Source organism: Theobroma cacao, chromosome 1, assembly GCF_053813885.1.
Source record: "Theobroma cacao isolate CCN51 chromosome 1, ASM5381388v1, whole genome shotgun sequence".
NCBI lineage: Eukaryota > Viridiplantae > Streptophyta > Magnoliopsida > Malvales > Malvaceae > Theobroma > Theobroma cacao.
Genome location: NC_142639.1, coordinates 17925385 through 17940855, shown reverse-complemented (window position 1 = coordinate 17940855; position 15471 = coordinate 17925385). Strand labels below are relative to the sequence as shown.

General features: G+C 32.4%; 1 protein-coding gene, 1 long non-coding RNA gene and 1 other non-coding gene across 4 annotated transcripts in view; all 3 read right to left on the bottom strand.

The window, feature by feature from the left end:
- Nucleotides 1-174: 174 nt before the first annotated feature.
- On the bottom strand, nt 175-1993 carry SAD1 (Small nuclear ribonucleoprotein family protein). Its single transcript, XM_018114514.2, has 4 exons — nt 1853-1993; nt 1651-1774; nt 702-774; nt 175-421 (listed from the first exon to the last, which is right to left on the bottom strand). Exons 1-4 carry the CDS (start codon nt 1884-1886, stop codon nt 389-391), a joined length of 264 nt encoding a protein of 87 aa, XP_017970003.1. The 5' UTR covers nt 1887-1993; the 3' UTR covers nt 175-388.
- A 3797-nt stretch (nt 1994-5790) lies between these two features.
- The window catches only part of LOC148764612 (uncharacterized), a 36518-nt gene continuing 26837 nt past the window's right edge, over nt 5791-15471 (bottom strand). Inside the window, exons 2-3 of one of the 2 annotated variants that reach the window (XR_016025200.1) lie at nt 6417-6507; nt 5791-6007 (exon numbers count right to left, since the gene is read on the bottom strand). This is a non-coding gene — a long non-coding RNA (uncharacterized LOC148764612). The remainder of the gene's footprint in view (nt 6008-6416; nt 6508-15471) is intronic. The other variant, XR_016025202.1, reaches the window with a different exon arrangement.
- Nucleotides 10148-10254, bottom strand: LOC148764614 (small nucleolar RNA R71). The gene has a single exon (XR_016024292.1). It is a non-coding gene; the product is annotated as a small nucleolar RNA R71 (small nucleolar RNA).

Genomic DNA, 15471 nt, shown 5'->3' with positions numbered 1-15471 from the left:
AGGTATATGCAAACTGTTATGTACCTTCACATAGAAAATGAGATTGGCATAATCGATGTTACCTTTCCTAGTGACTTGAACTAACATCAATTTTCTGAGAAGCAAAAGCATTCAACTCTGTCATAATATTTTTGAAATGATGATGCATATAAAGTGACATTAGAACTATCAGCATTTCAAAGTCATGATAAGCATAACCAATCATTCATCATAACAGTAACTGGGGCCAACTCTGTCATATGACCATTCAACTTGGAGAATCTTACAGTGACTGGGGTAAATAATAAGAACCTTCCTTGTGCACCAGAATTCTCATTAAAACTGAGAATATAGCCTGGAACCAATCTCGTTAAAAGGGAGGACAAAAGAAACAGGCAGGAGGAGACAGTCATTCTGGATCAGGTGAGCCTCCTGGAACCAGCTGCATTGCACAAAAACAATTAGTATGACGAATTTGATACTTGAATCCATTAAAATTCTTTATGTTGGGTGGCATCAGGTTTTCTCTTTTGTCAAATTGCTACCTTTTGGCTCTAGTTGGAGATCTACAGTTTACATGCTTATATCTAGCAGAAAGTTGCTCCAACCTTAATCAAATACTGTAATCCTCATAAATACTTAAATATACCAAACCTAATTGCTAAGTAATTATGATTTTAACAAGAAGTGTGTTAATTAAATCTGAAACCATTTAATCTTACAATAGCAATGTTGTTTCCATTAAGCAAAATCTGATCAAGCTTTGTGATCCGTCTTCCTTCAGCAGTGATCTCACTGTGATATGCAAACAGAAGCAGAGAAGCAATCAAGATGAATACAAGCTTTGAAGCAATTACTTATGAATGCAGACAAACAACAGGCAGATATGTTGCTAAGCCAATAAAAGTCAAATAAAAATATATATTGTTCAACATAGCACTATTCTTTTCAAGTCAATGTGAGAAAAATTAATCAAACATTTTGCCACTCCAGAAAGAAAAGACCACCACCACCTAGCAAAAAAAAAATGTTAAATATTGTACAATCAAGCAATGAATATCAAAAGGGACACAATGTGATAGAAGAAGAAGCAGCTAGTGCAGCTAGCTAAGTGAGAGGATGTCCAGACCAAAACAATTTTTCTCTACACAGACAGCTGGTTCTCAACCTGTTTCTTCTGTAATGAGGCTTCTAACAAATACAAAGTTACCAGTGATTAAAAAGGTTTGCTGAAAACCCTTGCCATGGATTGGTAGCAAATAGTACATGACCACACTCTCTCCCAACACTTTCTCCGGTTACCACCATGCCACTTAGAAAGAATTTCAACATTGAACTAAAAGATGAAAAGCAAAGCTTCTATCCATAGGAATCCTGCTTCAAAAACGAACTTAAAATTTGAGACTTCAAAGTAATTTAAGGGGAAAAAAAGGCTACCCAGGTTTGACATATGTTAAAGACACACGACCTAGCTATATACCCAGAAATCAAAACTCCAAATTGCTCCCTTTCCCATCACTTTCCTAAGCCCATTTTCTAGTGAGAAACCCTAAAACCCTAAAAAGCCTAACACACACAAAACAAAAATAAAATCTTGCCGGTGCACTTAAAGCCGATATATCTATGTCTAAACATTCAATAAAAAAGTTGGAAAGAAGGGAAGAACTTTACTATTCGGTGACATCTTCGAGGACCATGTTGACGTAGACATCAAAGCCTCTTAGAGTACCCACAAGCTCCTTGTCCCCTTTCATTATCACCCATATTTTGGAGCCAATGCACCTGTCAATCAACTCTGAGAAACAAATAAAAGAAACCTAAATCAGCATTTTGTCTGACTTTCTCGAGAAAGTGAAGGAAAAAGAAAAGTCACCTGATGGAAGAAGCTGCGAGGGATTGTTTGCCATTGCTTTGAGAGAGTCCACTCGAAAGAAAAGCTCCAATTTTGATTCAACTTTTTGTCCAAACCAAACCGGTATTTTGTTTTTCTTTAAAATTACAAGGAGGCAAACGGGCCGTTTTGGCCCAATAGACTACACCTCGACCCAGAGGATATGTGGGTCTCGTCGTGCCCAGCACGGCCCAACTCATTGCTCACCGTCTAGACATTCAAATCGCACATACGAAAATTAGCGTGACACATCGTAGATGTGGGATGTGGATTTCGCAGCGACATTTATTACTAGACAATCTTTCACACGGCATTACAATACAATATGAATACGACACGGATTTAAATATATTTAGATTTAGATTAATTATATTTTATGTATTAAGCTTGTCGACATGATTAATATATAAATAAATCATATTTTAATTATATTAAACTTGCTTAATCTGTCTAAAATATAATTAATTAATCGTATTATCGTATACTTATATAATCTTGTGATCTGTTTATATTTGTTTATTTAATCATGTTCATGTGTTGTATATATACGTCTTGTACACTATAAAGACTCATTTATTAATTTATATAAATATTAATATTTTTATGATGGTTAAAATTTATTGATATTAAATTTTATTACATTTAATAAATATTATGATATTTATAATTATTTGTTATAAATTTGAATAATAAAATAATTTTTTACTTGCACATATTTTAATTTAATTGTTTTAATTATGTTGATAGTATGTTAATCGTATAACCAAATTATAAATCTTATAAATTTTAATCGTATTAATTGTGTTGTGATGTATAAAATTTAATGCGACACGTTTATTAAATGTGTTAATCGTATTGTGTCGTGTTATACATTTATTAAATGTACAAGATTAGAGTTTACCTCGTGCATTGCACACATGCTAAATTAAAAACATGATAGGAAGTTATGTTTGCAAAAAGTAAAAGTATGTGATTGTTATGGTGAAACAGGAGCAACAATTTGTTTGCAGTAAATGCCAGTCATTTGTTTAATATATTGCTTTTTTTTTTTTTTCATAAGCCAATGTTTGCATTTTGAATAGATTACAAAAGCGAACATTTTGCTGTCAAATGTATCATTTTGGCTGTGAACAAAAAATATCAAGCAGTGTTTTAATTTTGTCTACATACATTGTTATAAAGTTTACCAAAAGCCAATGCCTTACAACTATATTTACTCAAAAAGTTAAAATTACATAGCATCACGTGCAGTGCTACTTGAGAACAAAAACTATAAAGCAGTTTCGGGTATGACTCAAAACTAATTCCCAAAATATTTTGACGGTTAGTTAGGTGGGGTTGAAGAATCCTCAGTTATCTTTTTTGATGATTGGGTATCCTTTTGCAATGCTCTGTTGTAATGAATAAGAAACCAGAAGAATGGGAATAAGCTAGTATTAACATGTAATGGTTCATCAAATAATTTACTATTTGCTAAATTTCTTAAAGAGAAAAGAAATGTTTCTAGGAAATCATTATTTTGTTATCAAACGGTAGAATTAACTGAAAGCAATAAGTGTATTTATGAGGACAGGCATGTCAAGCAAATTTGAGATGGAAAAAACAAGAGGACAAAAACAATAATCAAGATTGAAAAAATGTTTAACAATTTTATCGATTTGTAGAAATGAGAGGAGAAAATAATAGATTCGTAAAATACTGGTACAAGAAAACAAATTCAGAAATAATAACGAATATGAAAATAATGCTTGACAAAAATTTTGATTAGTACATCTAACGAATTTAGATCATATCATATCATATGAGTTGATTGTATGAAAGATATAAAACAGGCAAGAAGGTTTTTGTTTCCTTATGTTGGCAGGGGTGTCTTCTCCTCATGCTTTGTGCACCAATATTTACCATCACAGAAGCAAAAAGTCATTTCACATTCGATGCACGAATTGTAGTACCACATAATCAATGTAAAAAATTTTAGCTTTGATTCTGTACTTGGTTTCCTGCAATTATGGTCAATTTTCAGTGCCTATATTGCGTTGCACTTTAGGTTAAAGTGGTCCAAGTAATATTATTTTTACCTGGACATTTGATGGATCAGCGCTGTTGATCTCTGCCAGTATTGAGTGTTTGATTTCATTTGCTTTTGTTGATAATTGGTGGGGGGACATGTACATGTCAATGATCTGGACACTAAATGGCTCTTTTTCGTACCTATGTGTTGATGTGTTATTAGATAGCATTGGATTGATAGTTAAAGTGTTTATTATTTTATGTGTGAACATAACCTCTGTTTGTGGAGTATGGTTTCCAGAATATCAAGATCCACGTAAAAATTTGTAGCTTAGCAGGATGCAAGGTAAGTTGTATCTACGTGACCAGAAAAGAATAAAGGAAATGTTTATCAATGTAAATCAATTGAATGGTTCTTACATATCGTGTACTAACTCATGTATCCTTTCACAATCGTTGCAACAATAATTACTATTGGACTGAAGAAATTGTCAAGCAGGTCATCTTGATCAATTGCTTCAACTTTATCACCATAAAAAACAACTTTCAAGGTGTTCCCACAATAATTTGAATGAACAATCAGTGAGATGATGTGTAAGTCAGAATATGAAGAAGTAAATGTTACTCATTCCATACCTCAAGTCTTCAATATAAAGGTCGAATTTTTTTACATCATTTGTTCGATTTTGCAAACAGACATTTTTGATCGTGGTCATTGATTTAAGAGCTTTAATAAAATCTGTGAGAAACCAAACAGTAAAGAAGATAATCAAATTTGGTGATTGGTCAACTTGTTGAATAAGAAGTCAGAATAAGTTTTTCTTTAAGATGATCTTGCCTGTCAAGACTGTCCCATTGCAAATTCGAGAATTAAGTTCATCAATGGATGCAAAAGAAAAAAAAAAAAGATACAGGGTATGCATATAGATTTTCTTGGATTGTGATAACTCTATTATATAAAGTTATTTTGACATATTTTAGAGGCTTAAGTAGCTAAATCTTTGAGATTTTAATTTCGAATTGTAACATTTTAGATGTTTTTCTAGTTTAAGTTTGATTACATGTTGAATAGTTAATTTAAGTTATTTTAGTTAAATTTTATGTTATTTTGTTTTAAATTACTTTAAGAGTAGTTATTACTGATTTCTTTTATTACTTTTGTAGGAAATTTGATGCAAAAGGCTTATTTGATGAAAATCCATGCAAATATGGTGATGGTTTCATTCATATATATATTGTGGTATTTTAATCATATCTCTCTATAAGGAACTCCAAATGAAGTGCTTCTTAGACCACTAGAACGCTAAAAGAAAGGGCTATAACTTTTATGTTGACTATGTTTCCCTATTCGAATTGGATCATGGTTAAAATATTTGTCTAAGTTGGAGCACTGCAGCAGTATGCATTGACTGAATATGATGCGGTATTTGGAGCTTATCTTTCAATCTCGAAGTTCAATTAATGTGATTCTTAAGCCATTGAAAAGTAAGGATAAAACTTTCATATTTATCATTTTGTCACGACTCGGAACTCCCATCGAGTCCATGACAACTACAGCGATGTCTCGATAGACATTCATTACTCGGAATACCAATCGAAACCTCACAAGGCTTAACATCAGTTTTCTTGCTTCCCCTGTGAGTATTAGTTACTAAAATCATGTTTTAAAGTGATATGAACCAATTTCAATTCAAAAATAGTCAAAGAGAAGTTTCAACTACACAAGGGTATTTTGGTCATTTTTTTCAAAAATTTCAAAACCAGCTAAAATGTAGCATATGAGAGAAATTTACACATTTCATAACCGAAAATAAGTTTAGATATCTAAAACATTCATTTAAAGTGAAATTATAGCTAATGGAATAAAATAAAAATAATGAATAAAATATTCTAATTTTTTCATAAAACAATTTTTATAGAACGCTACGTAAATAATTTTTATAGTGTAAAAACAAAATAAATTCCTACATACAGTAGCACACGCAGCCAGGTATTCAAAACATTTAACAATGACATGTGGGCCCCCAAATGACTAAAAGTAATGAAGGCTGTGAACCTACAGTTTTTGAGGATGCAAGTCCAACTGTAGCCCTCAACGAAATGAGCTATCTACCGACTATCCTGAACCTGAAATGGGTGAAAAGAAAGGTGATGAGATTATATAATTTCAGTGAGTAAACAAATATCATCTAAAATATCTAAAGCTGAGTAAATGGAGACAGATAGAATAGATTAGTATAAAAATGATTCACAGCATTTCGAACTCATTTTAATAAGATAAAATATATTCATTTCACCCAAATAAACAACGAGGCTTATGATTTCTTGAAAAGCTTTGCTCGTGCCACAATCATTCTCATACTCAGTTGTTAGGGATACCTTGGCCTAAGGCTATCCCAACGGAGTCCGTCAAGGTTGTTAAAAAGTCATATACGCATAAATCATGTTTTTATTTTGAAAATATAGTCGTTACTTGGCGTTAGCTGAGTTCACCCTCACGTGGTGGTTCAGCGTGAGGTGAACTCTAAAGTTTTACCTCAGGAATTACCCTATGTGCCTCCTCAACCGAGGATAGAATATACCCGGATTTCGTACCCCTCAAAAAGGTTGGTCCACAAAACCCGCCACTGCAGTAACCAATCTATAACCCATTAATTCAATAAAAATTCAACAGCATGACATGACAATTTTATCATTATCCAGCCTATTAAGGCAAACAACAGTTTATACATTTTCAACACAAATACTCATCCAGCCATTCATGCCCCCATTATCATAAGCCATTCAATTCAAAACATAGTTTACAATACAGCAAGTAGTCTCCAATTACTCCATTTTCAAGTCATCATTAAATTTCAAAACAATTTATAAAATCATTTCATTTAAACACATTTTTCATAAAATTACAAAATTGGATAAAAAAACATACTTTAGATAATTAAGATGATAATAAGGTTACTAACTGTAATGGGAATCGAATTCGGGATACTTTGATTCTGGATCCTCGGATACTACCTTTTTACTCTTGCCAGAATGCTCACCACCTAGACATAATGCACAATAAGCAATTTGCTACATTTGTGCCAAATCGTTGTAAAATCAATTCAGGCTCTATACTAATGCATGAAATGGGATGTGAAATATTCAGGTTACTATCTAAATACGGTATTCAATATAAATTCAATTATGTACCTAAATAAAATGGTATTGACCTAATTCGATCTATCACCCGATTAATTGACCAATACGTCCAATTCAACTCCAAACAATTCCATTTCTCTCCCAATACTCCAAATCATTAAACACAATTTAAATAACTTGAAATGTGACAAAATCATCCTCACATTTTCTCTTGAAAAATTCGACCATGGTGAGTGCACTAACAATATAATTTTTCATGCTTGATTCTCACACCATAAATCATTCATTCCTAATCAAATCACTTGAAATGCAATCAAATTCATCATCAGTATTCCACATGGAATATTCGACCAATGAAGGTGATGTAAGAACATGAATTTTTCTTGCTTGCTTTTCATACTACACATCACCAAACAACTAAAAATACTAGAATAACATGTTTTCTAACTAAATTCATCATCAAATTCTCTCTCCTAAGGTTTGATCAGCGCACTATCCTTTATGATATCTTGTGATTCGACCATGAAAAATGCAAAATAATGCATAGGAAAGGTAGATCACAAGCTAGAATTAAGAAATTTTACCTTTAATGACTTGATTCCTTGAAAATCAACAATTTCCCTTTTAATTTTTCTCTTTAGGGTTTTTGTTCTTCCTTTTTTCTCTTTTTCTCTCTTTGGTCTACCAAGATAAATGAGTTGGGAGGGTTATGGGCTGATTTTTAAAGCCAAATAATAAAATAATCCAAGCTTGACACTTGTCATCATGTTATTAGTCCATGTTTAAAAACTTAATAATTAAGCTTTCTTCCACCACCACATAAAATCCTTTAATTATCCATGATATAAAATGCTAATGGCTGAAATCCATGGGCATGACAAGTGTTGGATGGTGTAAAATTATAATTTTGCCCATAAGGTGGCAAAATGACTATTTTGCCCTTATCCTCGAAAAAATGCAAAAATTAAAATTCTTCACTTCTCAAACTCAAATTATACTCCAAATGATCAATCTTAGTCAAAAATTTCATCTAACACTCACATCTTAACCTCAGGTGGAAAAATGATCATTTTGCCCCTAGGTCATGAAAATTTCAATTTGACTCCAAATCGGTCTTCGAAATCTAAATCACCATTTTAAGTCATTCTAGGATTTTAAAATTCTCAATTTCATCTTAATATCTTTATTTGGACTAATTCGAGGCTTAATTCAACTTAATTGTACCATTTGGTACATTGTCTTTCTTTAACGATTTTCGAGGTACCTAAGTAAGCAAACATGCATTCTTATGTAAGAATGGTATAATAAACATATTGTAGAGTCAAGCTTGACACATTTTGCCCAATTTGAATTAGATCAAGGTGAAAACACGATCAAAGTTGAGAAACTGCCGCAGCATTGGGAGAACAAGGCTGCAACGCTGGTGAAAGAAGGCACACCACATTTTCCCCAAAGCTTAGTGCCCCAGCACTGAAGAAGTAGTGCCGCAGCATTGGGTGATTTTTCAAAAATAAAAAGTTGAAGAGATTTTGGAAATTAGATTACTTGGATCCTATTTAAAAGAACTTTTTTAGAGATTTTAAGAGGGAGGCAATAACCAACTATTCTGGAGATTTGGAGTCAAGAACAAAGTAAGAAAACAAGAGAATTTGAGAAGGAATTGAGATTGCATAGCTTCAACCCTTAGTTTCTTTTTCTACTTTTATGTTTCTTTTATTTTCTTTGATTTGGATTGATGGTTAAATTTCTTTGGATGTTGTTTTTATTAGTTATTATGAGCTAAATTATCTTTCTAAGATTATGGTGAATTTCAACATATAGTTTAAATATTAGTTTCTTTTTTGTTTATCATGAATGGGTGTAGTTTTGCTTATTCAAATCTGTATTGATGTTTTTGATTACTTGTCCAACAATTAATTGATTTGTGAATCTAATTGAGACTCGACAGAGAGATTTTAGATTGGACTAAGATTTGAATAGTGTATGTTCACATACTTAGGTAATCTAATTCGCAATTCGGGTAGGCACAATTGCCATACATAGCCACATTAGAACACTTGATGAACTTAATTTAATTGATTCCTATAAACATATAGTGAACTAATTAAGTTAGGTATTAGTACAAGTAACTTGACGAAGACTTGTCTATAGCTTTGGATTCTAGGTTAGTAAAACCACCCAAGATAGATAAATAACAAGAAAAGCTAGTATCGGATGAAATGTTGAATGAATCCATAATCTCAGGTCTTTAATATACTAATTTTCTCAACCTATTTAGTTTGTTAGTTAATTTAGTGTTTATTTTAATTTTATTTTTATTAATTTTTTGTAAATTTTGATTACTTAAATAAGATTGATTTGCTATAAGATTTTAGTACTTAATAAAAATTTAGGAACAAATCTTCATGAAAACAATACTCTACTTCTTCACTATATTACTTGTTTAATACGTACACTTACGTATGCAAAATCGACAACAAGGTTTTGGCACTGTTGGTTGGGATTATGTTTTCTTTCTTATTTGCTAATATTAAAATTTTACAGATTAGTCTTAATTTAAGTTTATTTTTGTTTTGTAGTTGTGTTTAGCTGTTGTGTGAGAAAAGCAAACAACTTGGAGACTATCCTGTGTGATCCAGAAATTGAGCAAACATTTCGCAGAGTTTGATGAGAAAATTAACAAGGTGTTGCTCTAGTAAATACAATGGCTGACCAACAGAGTGAACAGTGAATCTAAGAACGTGTAGTAGTTGACAATCGTTGCTTAAGGGATTATGTTGTTCCTTTCGTACGAGGAATTCCATCGAGCATTCGAAGGCTAGCTATTCAAGCAAACAATTTTGAAATCAAGCCAGTTATCATCACCATGATTTAAACATCGGTTCAGTTTGGGGGTCTTCCAAGTGATGATCCAAATGGCCATATATTAAAACCTCTTGGAGATTTGTGACACGTTCAAGCACAATGGTGTCACAGATGATGCAATTTGGTTGAGGCTTTTTTCCCTTCTCATTAAGGGATAAAGCTAAAGCATGGTTGAATGCGCTCCCCACTAGCTCAATAACAACATGGGATGATCTCGCTCAGAAGTTCCTTGCCAAGATTTTTCCTTTAGCTAAGACAGCAAAAATGAGGAATGATATCACATCATTCATACAGTAAGATTTTGAATCATTGTACGAGGCTTGGGAAAGATATAAAGGATTACCTCAATGGTGTCCTCATCATGGGCTTCCAAAGTGGCTTTAGATGCAAACTTTCTACAATGGTTTGAATGGGCATGCTCGAACTACCATTGATGTTGCAACTGAAGGAGCTTTGATGGCTATATCGATTGATGAAGCATACGATTTGTTGGAAGAGATTGTTACAAACAACTACCAGTGGCTAGTGGAGCGATTAATGCATAGGAGAGTAGCTAGAATTCATGATGTAGATGCATTTTCAGTGTTATCCGCTCAAAGAACAGCTTTAACTAAAACTCTTGAATCTTTTGGTATTAATAGATTGCAAAGTCCTTTTATAGCTTGTGAGTTATGTAAAGATAATCATGCAAGTCATTAGTGTCCAAGCTCAATAGAGGTAGTGCAATTTGTGGGTAATAGACAGCAGAATAAGCCCTATTCCAACACTTACAACCCAGGGTGGAGGAATCATCCCAATTTCTCTTAGGCTAATAATCAAGGTTTGTCCTCAACTCCAAGGCCAAATGCACCTCTAGCATTTCACTAGCAAGTCGGTGCTTCTATTCAGAAAAGAAGCTAGCTGTGGAAGATTTGCTAAGACGGTACATGACCTAGAATGATAACATTATACAAAGTCAAACAGTTCTCATTCAAAGGCAAGCAACATCAATTTGAAACCTTGAGACTCAAGTTGGTCAACTTGCTAATTTATTAAACAATCGACATTAAGGAACATTGCCTAGTGATATAGAGGTGAATTCAAGGAGAGAAGGTGAGGAACAAGTTATGGCAATCACCCTAATGAGCGAAAAAAAGGTTAAACATAGTGTTAGGCAAGCTAATTATCAAGATGAGCCTGTTGAGAATAAAACGGTGATTAAGACAGGTGATAAGCAAAGTCAAGAGAAGGAAGCAAAGACAACTTTACCACCACCACCTTCCCTCATCGCCTTCAGAAACAAAAGCTTGATAAGCACATCCAAAAATTTCTTGAGGTATTTAAAAAGCTTCACATTAACATTCCTTTTGCAATACCTTTAAAGCAAATGCCATCATATGTGAAGTTTCTGAAGGATATATTGACAAATAAGAGGAAATTGGAGGACTTTAAGACAATTATACTCACTGAGGAGTGTAATGCAATAATCTAGAACAAGCTTCCACTAAAGCTTAAGGACCTAGGGAGTTTTTCTATCCCTTGCTCAGTTGGTAATTTTAATTTTTCAAAAGCTTTGTGTGATTTAGGTGATGGTGTCTCAATTATGCCTTTGTTTGTTGCTAAGAGAATTGGACTGAAGGAGATTTAACCCACTACAATCACCTTACAACTAGCTGACAAAACGATAAGGCACCTCTGTGGGGTGATAAAGGATGTCTTACTTAAAGTTGGGAAATTGTTCATTCCAGTAAACTTCATAGTACTTGAGATGGAGGAGGATCAAAAGGTTCTGATCATAATAAGACGTTCATTCTTAGCCACTGCAGGCGCACTAATAGATGTAAAGGAAGGCAAAATAAATTTCAGAGTTGGAGAGAATGTAGCTGAATTTACTATTTGCAATGCAACTAAGAGTACTTCAACCACAGCTCATTACTATAAAGTGGATTTAGCTGATAAAGATCAAGGTAATCCTACTCCACCACCTACAAGTAACCAAGCATCAATTCTTGAATTAAATTCACCACCACCACAGCTCAAAACTAAACAGTGTTATAATGAGCATGATCCATTTCCTTCAATTAATCTTGATTTTAAGGTGGGACAACAAGTGCTACTGACCAAATCAGTCAAGCTCCTTCCATGGAAACAAAAATCAAAGTGGTCACATCCTTATAAGGTGGTTAAGGTCTATTCATGTAGTGTAATAGATATTTTTAGTGATGCTACTAGAACATTTGGAGTGAATGGGTAATGTCTCCAGCATTACTTGGGAGGAGAATTGGATTGTCAAATATCCTTAGGTACTTTCGTAGATAACAAAAAGGAGGTATCATAGTTAAGCTAGTGACTATAAAGAAGCGCTTCTTAGGAAGCAATCCAAAGCTCTATCTTTTTAGTTTTAGTTGTTATGTTAGTTAGCTTTTGTTTTCTATTTAAATATGTAGTAATAACCTCTCCCTACCTTGTTTGTTAAGTCCATAGGTTTGGAAAGCATGAAGATAAGGTGAAAGAAAATTAGAGTTTTTAATGCATTGTCACCATTAATAGGGGAGTTTCTTTTTCTCATTCTTTTTAGCTTTTCACATTAGGGACAATGTGCAATTTAAGTTTGGGGAAGGGTTTTATTGTTATTAGTTTTTGTGATAGTTTATGTTAGTTTATTTTTGTTAAATTTTTTTTTATGCATGTGCATTTGCATTTGAACTAGATTCAATTGTGCTAGTTTTGTTTAATTTACTCATCCAATGATGAGAATTCAGTTATATTCCTATCTTGATTTCGAAACATGTGAATATGTTTTAAGTGCTATGTAAATTTCATGCTAAGCTTTACTGTTAGGTTGAAATTTCTACATTTTGAGCACTATGTCTTTTGTTCAGATTTATTGTGTATATTTAGAAAAGGTTTATGTGAATGTGAAAATTTTGAATTATGTATTAAGTTTTAGAATTTGTTTGATTCTCTCTCGAGGTGAAATTCTAGGCTATACTTAGTTAAGGAGATGATTTATGTCATTTTTTAATCGATTGAGCCTTTTGTAGCCTTCTTTTACATAAATTATCTTTAGTTTCCCTCTTTGAGCCTAATAACATCTTTCCTTTGTTTGAACACTTAATTTTTAGCCTAAACCCTTATATTAATTTTTTCAACAATTCTTGCATCCTTCATTCCTAAGTGAACAAGTCAATTTAGGATGTGTTATGAGCTATATAGTGAAAGAGGTAGTTAAGAAGAATAAAAATGATAAAAAGTTCAAAAATATGATTGTATTAATCTCACTACCCAATAAAAGAAATAAGTTTGTGGGTGTGAAATTGAGAAAAAGAAAAAGGGAAAGAAAGAATGAAGTGTTGAATAAAAGAAAAAGGTTGTTGGAAAAAGGGTATACTAGGTAAAGGAAAATAAAGCTCTGAATAGGTTCTAGATTGACTGTGTGCTTAGGGTGATTTAAACTATACATTATCACATATCCAACCTTAACCCTAGCCATACATTACAAACTAATTAAAGTCTTATTGATTTTTAACATAGTATTAGCCTACATTAATGGAGAGAGAGATGAAAAGCAAATTTATGGAGTTAATTACTAATTTGAATTTTACATGAATATAAGCTTATCCAGATTGTATAATGTTCTACGTGAAAAGATTGTAGACACACACATGGAAATCCACTTAACGATAAACTTGCATTTGAATTAAAACATGAATTTGAATAATATTTACGTGTTGTTTAGAGTTGAGAATTTGGATTAACTTTTGAAGATATCAAAGATGATTGTTGAAGTGGTGCAATTGATTTCTAGTTAAGTTATTTTCTTTATTTACATTACTGCATTTATTTTATGTTTTGCTCGAGGACTAGCAAAATCTTAAGCTTGGGGATGTGATAACTCTATTATATAGAGTTTTTTTTATACGTTTTGGAGGCTTAAGTAGCTATATCTTTGAGATTTTATATTTGAATTTTAACATTTTAGGTGTTTTTCTAGTTTAAGTTTGATTACTTGTTGAATAATTAATTTGAGTTATTTTAGTTAAATTTTATGTTATTTTGTTTTAAATTACTTTAAGAGTAGTTATTGCTAGTTTCTTTTATTGTTTTTGTAAGAAATTTGATGAAAAAGGCTTATTTGATGAAAATCCGTGCAAGTATGGTGATAATTTTATTCATATATATTGCGGTGTTTTGACCATATCTCTCTCTAAAGAACTCCAAATGAAGTGCTTCTTAAACCACTAGAATGCTAAAAAGAAAGGCTGTAACTTTTATGTTGACTACTTTTCTAGTTCAAATTGGGTCATGGTTAAAATATTTGTCTAAGTTGGAGCATTGCAGCAGCATACATGGACTGAACATGATGCGGTATTTGGAGCTTATCTTTCAATCCCGATGTCCCATTGACATGATTCTTGAGCCATTGAAAATCTAAGAGACAGGACTAAAACTTGCATGGCTATAACTTTACCCATTTTTGATCAGATCAAGGTGAAAATATGTTCAAATTGATAGGCCGTCGCAACACCAAGAGAACAAGGCTACAGCGCTGGTGAAAGGAAGCACACCACATTTTCCCAAGAGTTTAGCATTGCAGCGCTAAAGAAGTAGCGCCGCAGCGCTGGGTGATTTTCTAAAAATAAAAAGTTAATAAGATTTTAGAAATTAGGTTACTTTGAGCCTATTTAAGGGACTTTTTTCAAAGATTTTAAGTAGGAGATAGCAACCAACTATTTTGGAGATTTGAAGTCAAGAACAAAGCAAGAAAACAAGAGAATTTGAAAGAGAATTGAGATTGCAAAGCTTCAACACTTAGTTTCTTTCTCTACTTGTGTGTTTTTTTTGTTTTCTTTGACTTAGATTCATGGCGAAATTTCTTTAGATGTTGTTTCTATTAGTTATTATGAGCTAAATTATCTTTCTAGGATTGTGGTGAATTTCAACATGTAGTTTGAATATTAGTTTCTTTTTTATTTATCATGAATGGGTGTAGTTTTGCTTATTCAAATATGTTCTTAATGCTTTTGATTGCTTGACCAACAATTAACTGATTTGTGAATCTAATTGAGACTCAACAGAGAGATTTTGGATTAGACTAAATTTTGAATAGTGTATGTTCACGTCACTTAGGTGATCTGATTCACAATTTGAGTAGACATACGCCAATTGCCATTCATAGCCACATTAAGACATTTGCTTAATGAACTTAATTTAATTGATTCCTATAGCCATATATTGAACTAATTAAGTTAGGTATTTGTACAAGCAACTCAACGAAGACTTGTCAATAGCTTTAAATTCTAGGTTAGTAAAACCACTAAAGAAAGATAAATAACAAGAAAAGCTTGTATTAGATGAAATGTTAAATGAACTCATAATCCTAGGTCTTTAATATACTGCTTTTCTCAATCTATTTAGTTTGTTACTTAATTTAGTGTTTATTTTAATTTTGTTTTAATTAATTTTTTGTAAATTTTGATTACTTAAATAAGATTGATTTGTTATAAGATTTTAGTACTTAGTAAAAATTTAAGAACAAATCTCCGTGAGAACGATACTTTACTTCATCACTATATTACTTGTTCAATATGTATTATTGCATGTGT

Bases quoted from the DNA above. Each gene is read 5' to 3' on its own strand.
- SAD1 (XM_018114514.2), bottom strand. From the start codon at position 1,886: ATGGCAAACAATCCCTCGCAGCTTCTTCCATCAG. The intron at 775-1,650 runs GTAAAGTTCTTC...TGCATATCACAG, and splicing joins CTCGAAGATGTCACCGAATA to TGAGATCACTGCTGAAGGAA. The intron at 422-701 runs GTAAGATTAAAT...TGTGCAATGCAG, and splicing joins ATGGAAACAACATTGCTATT to CTGGTTCCAGGAGGCTCACC.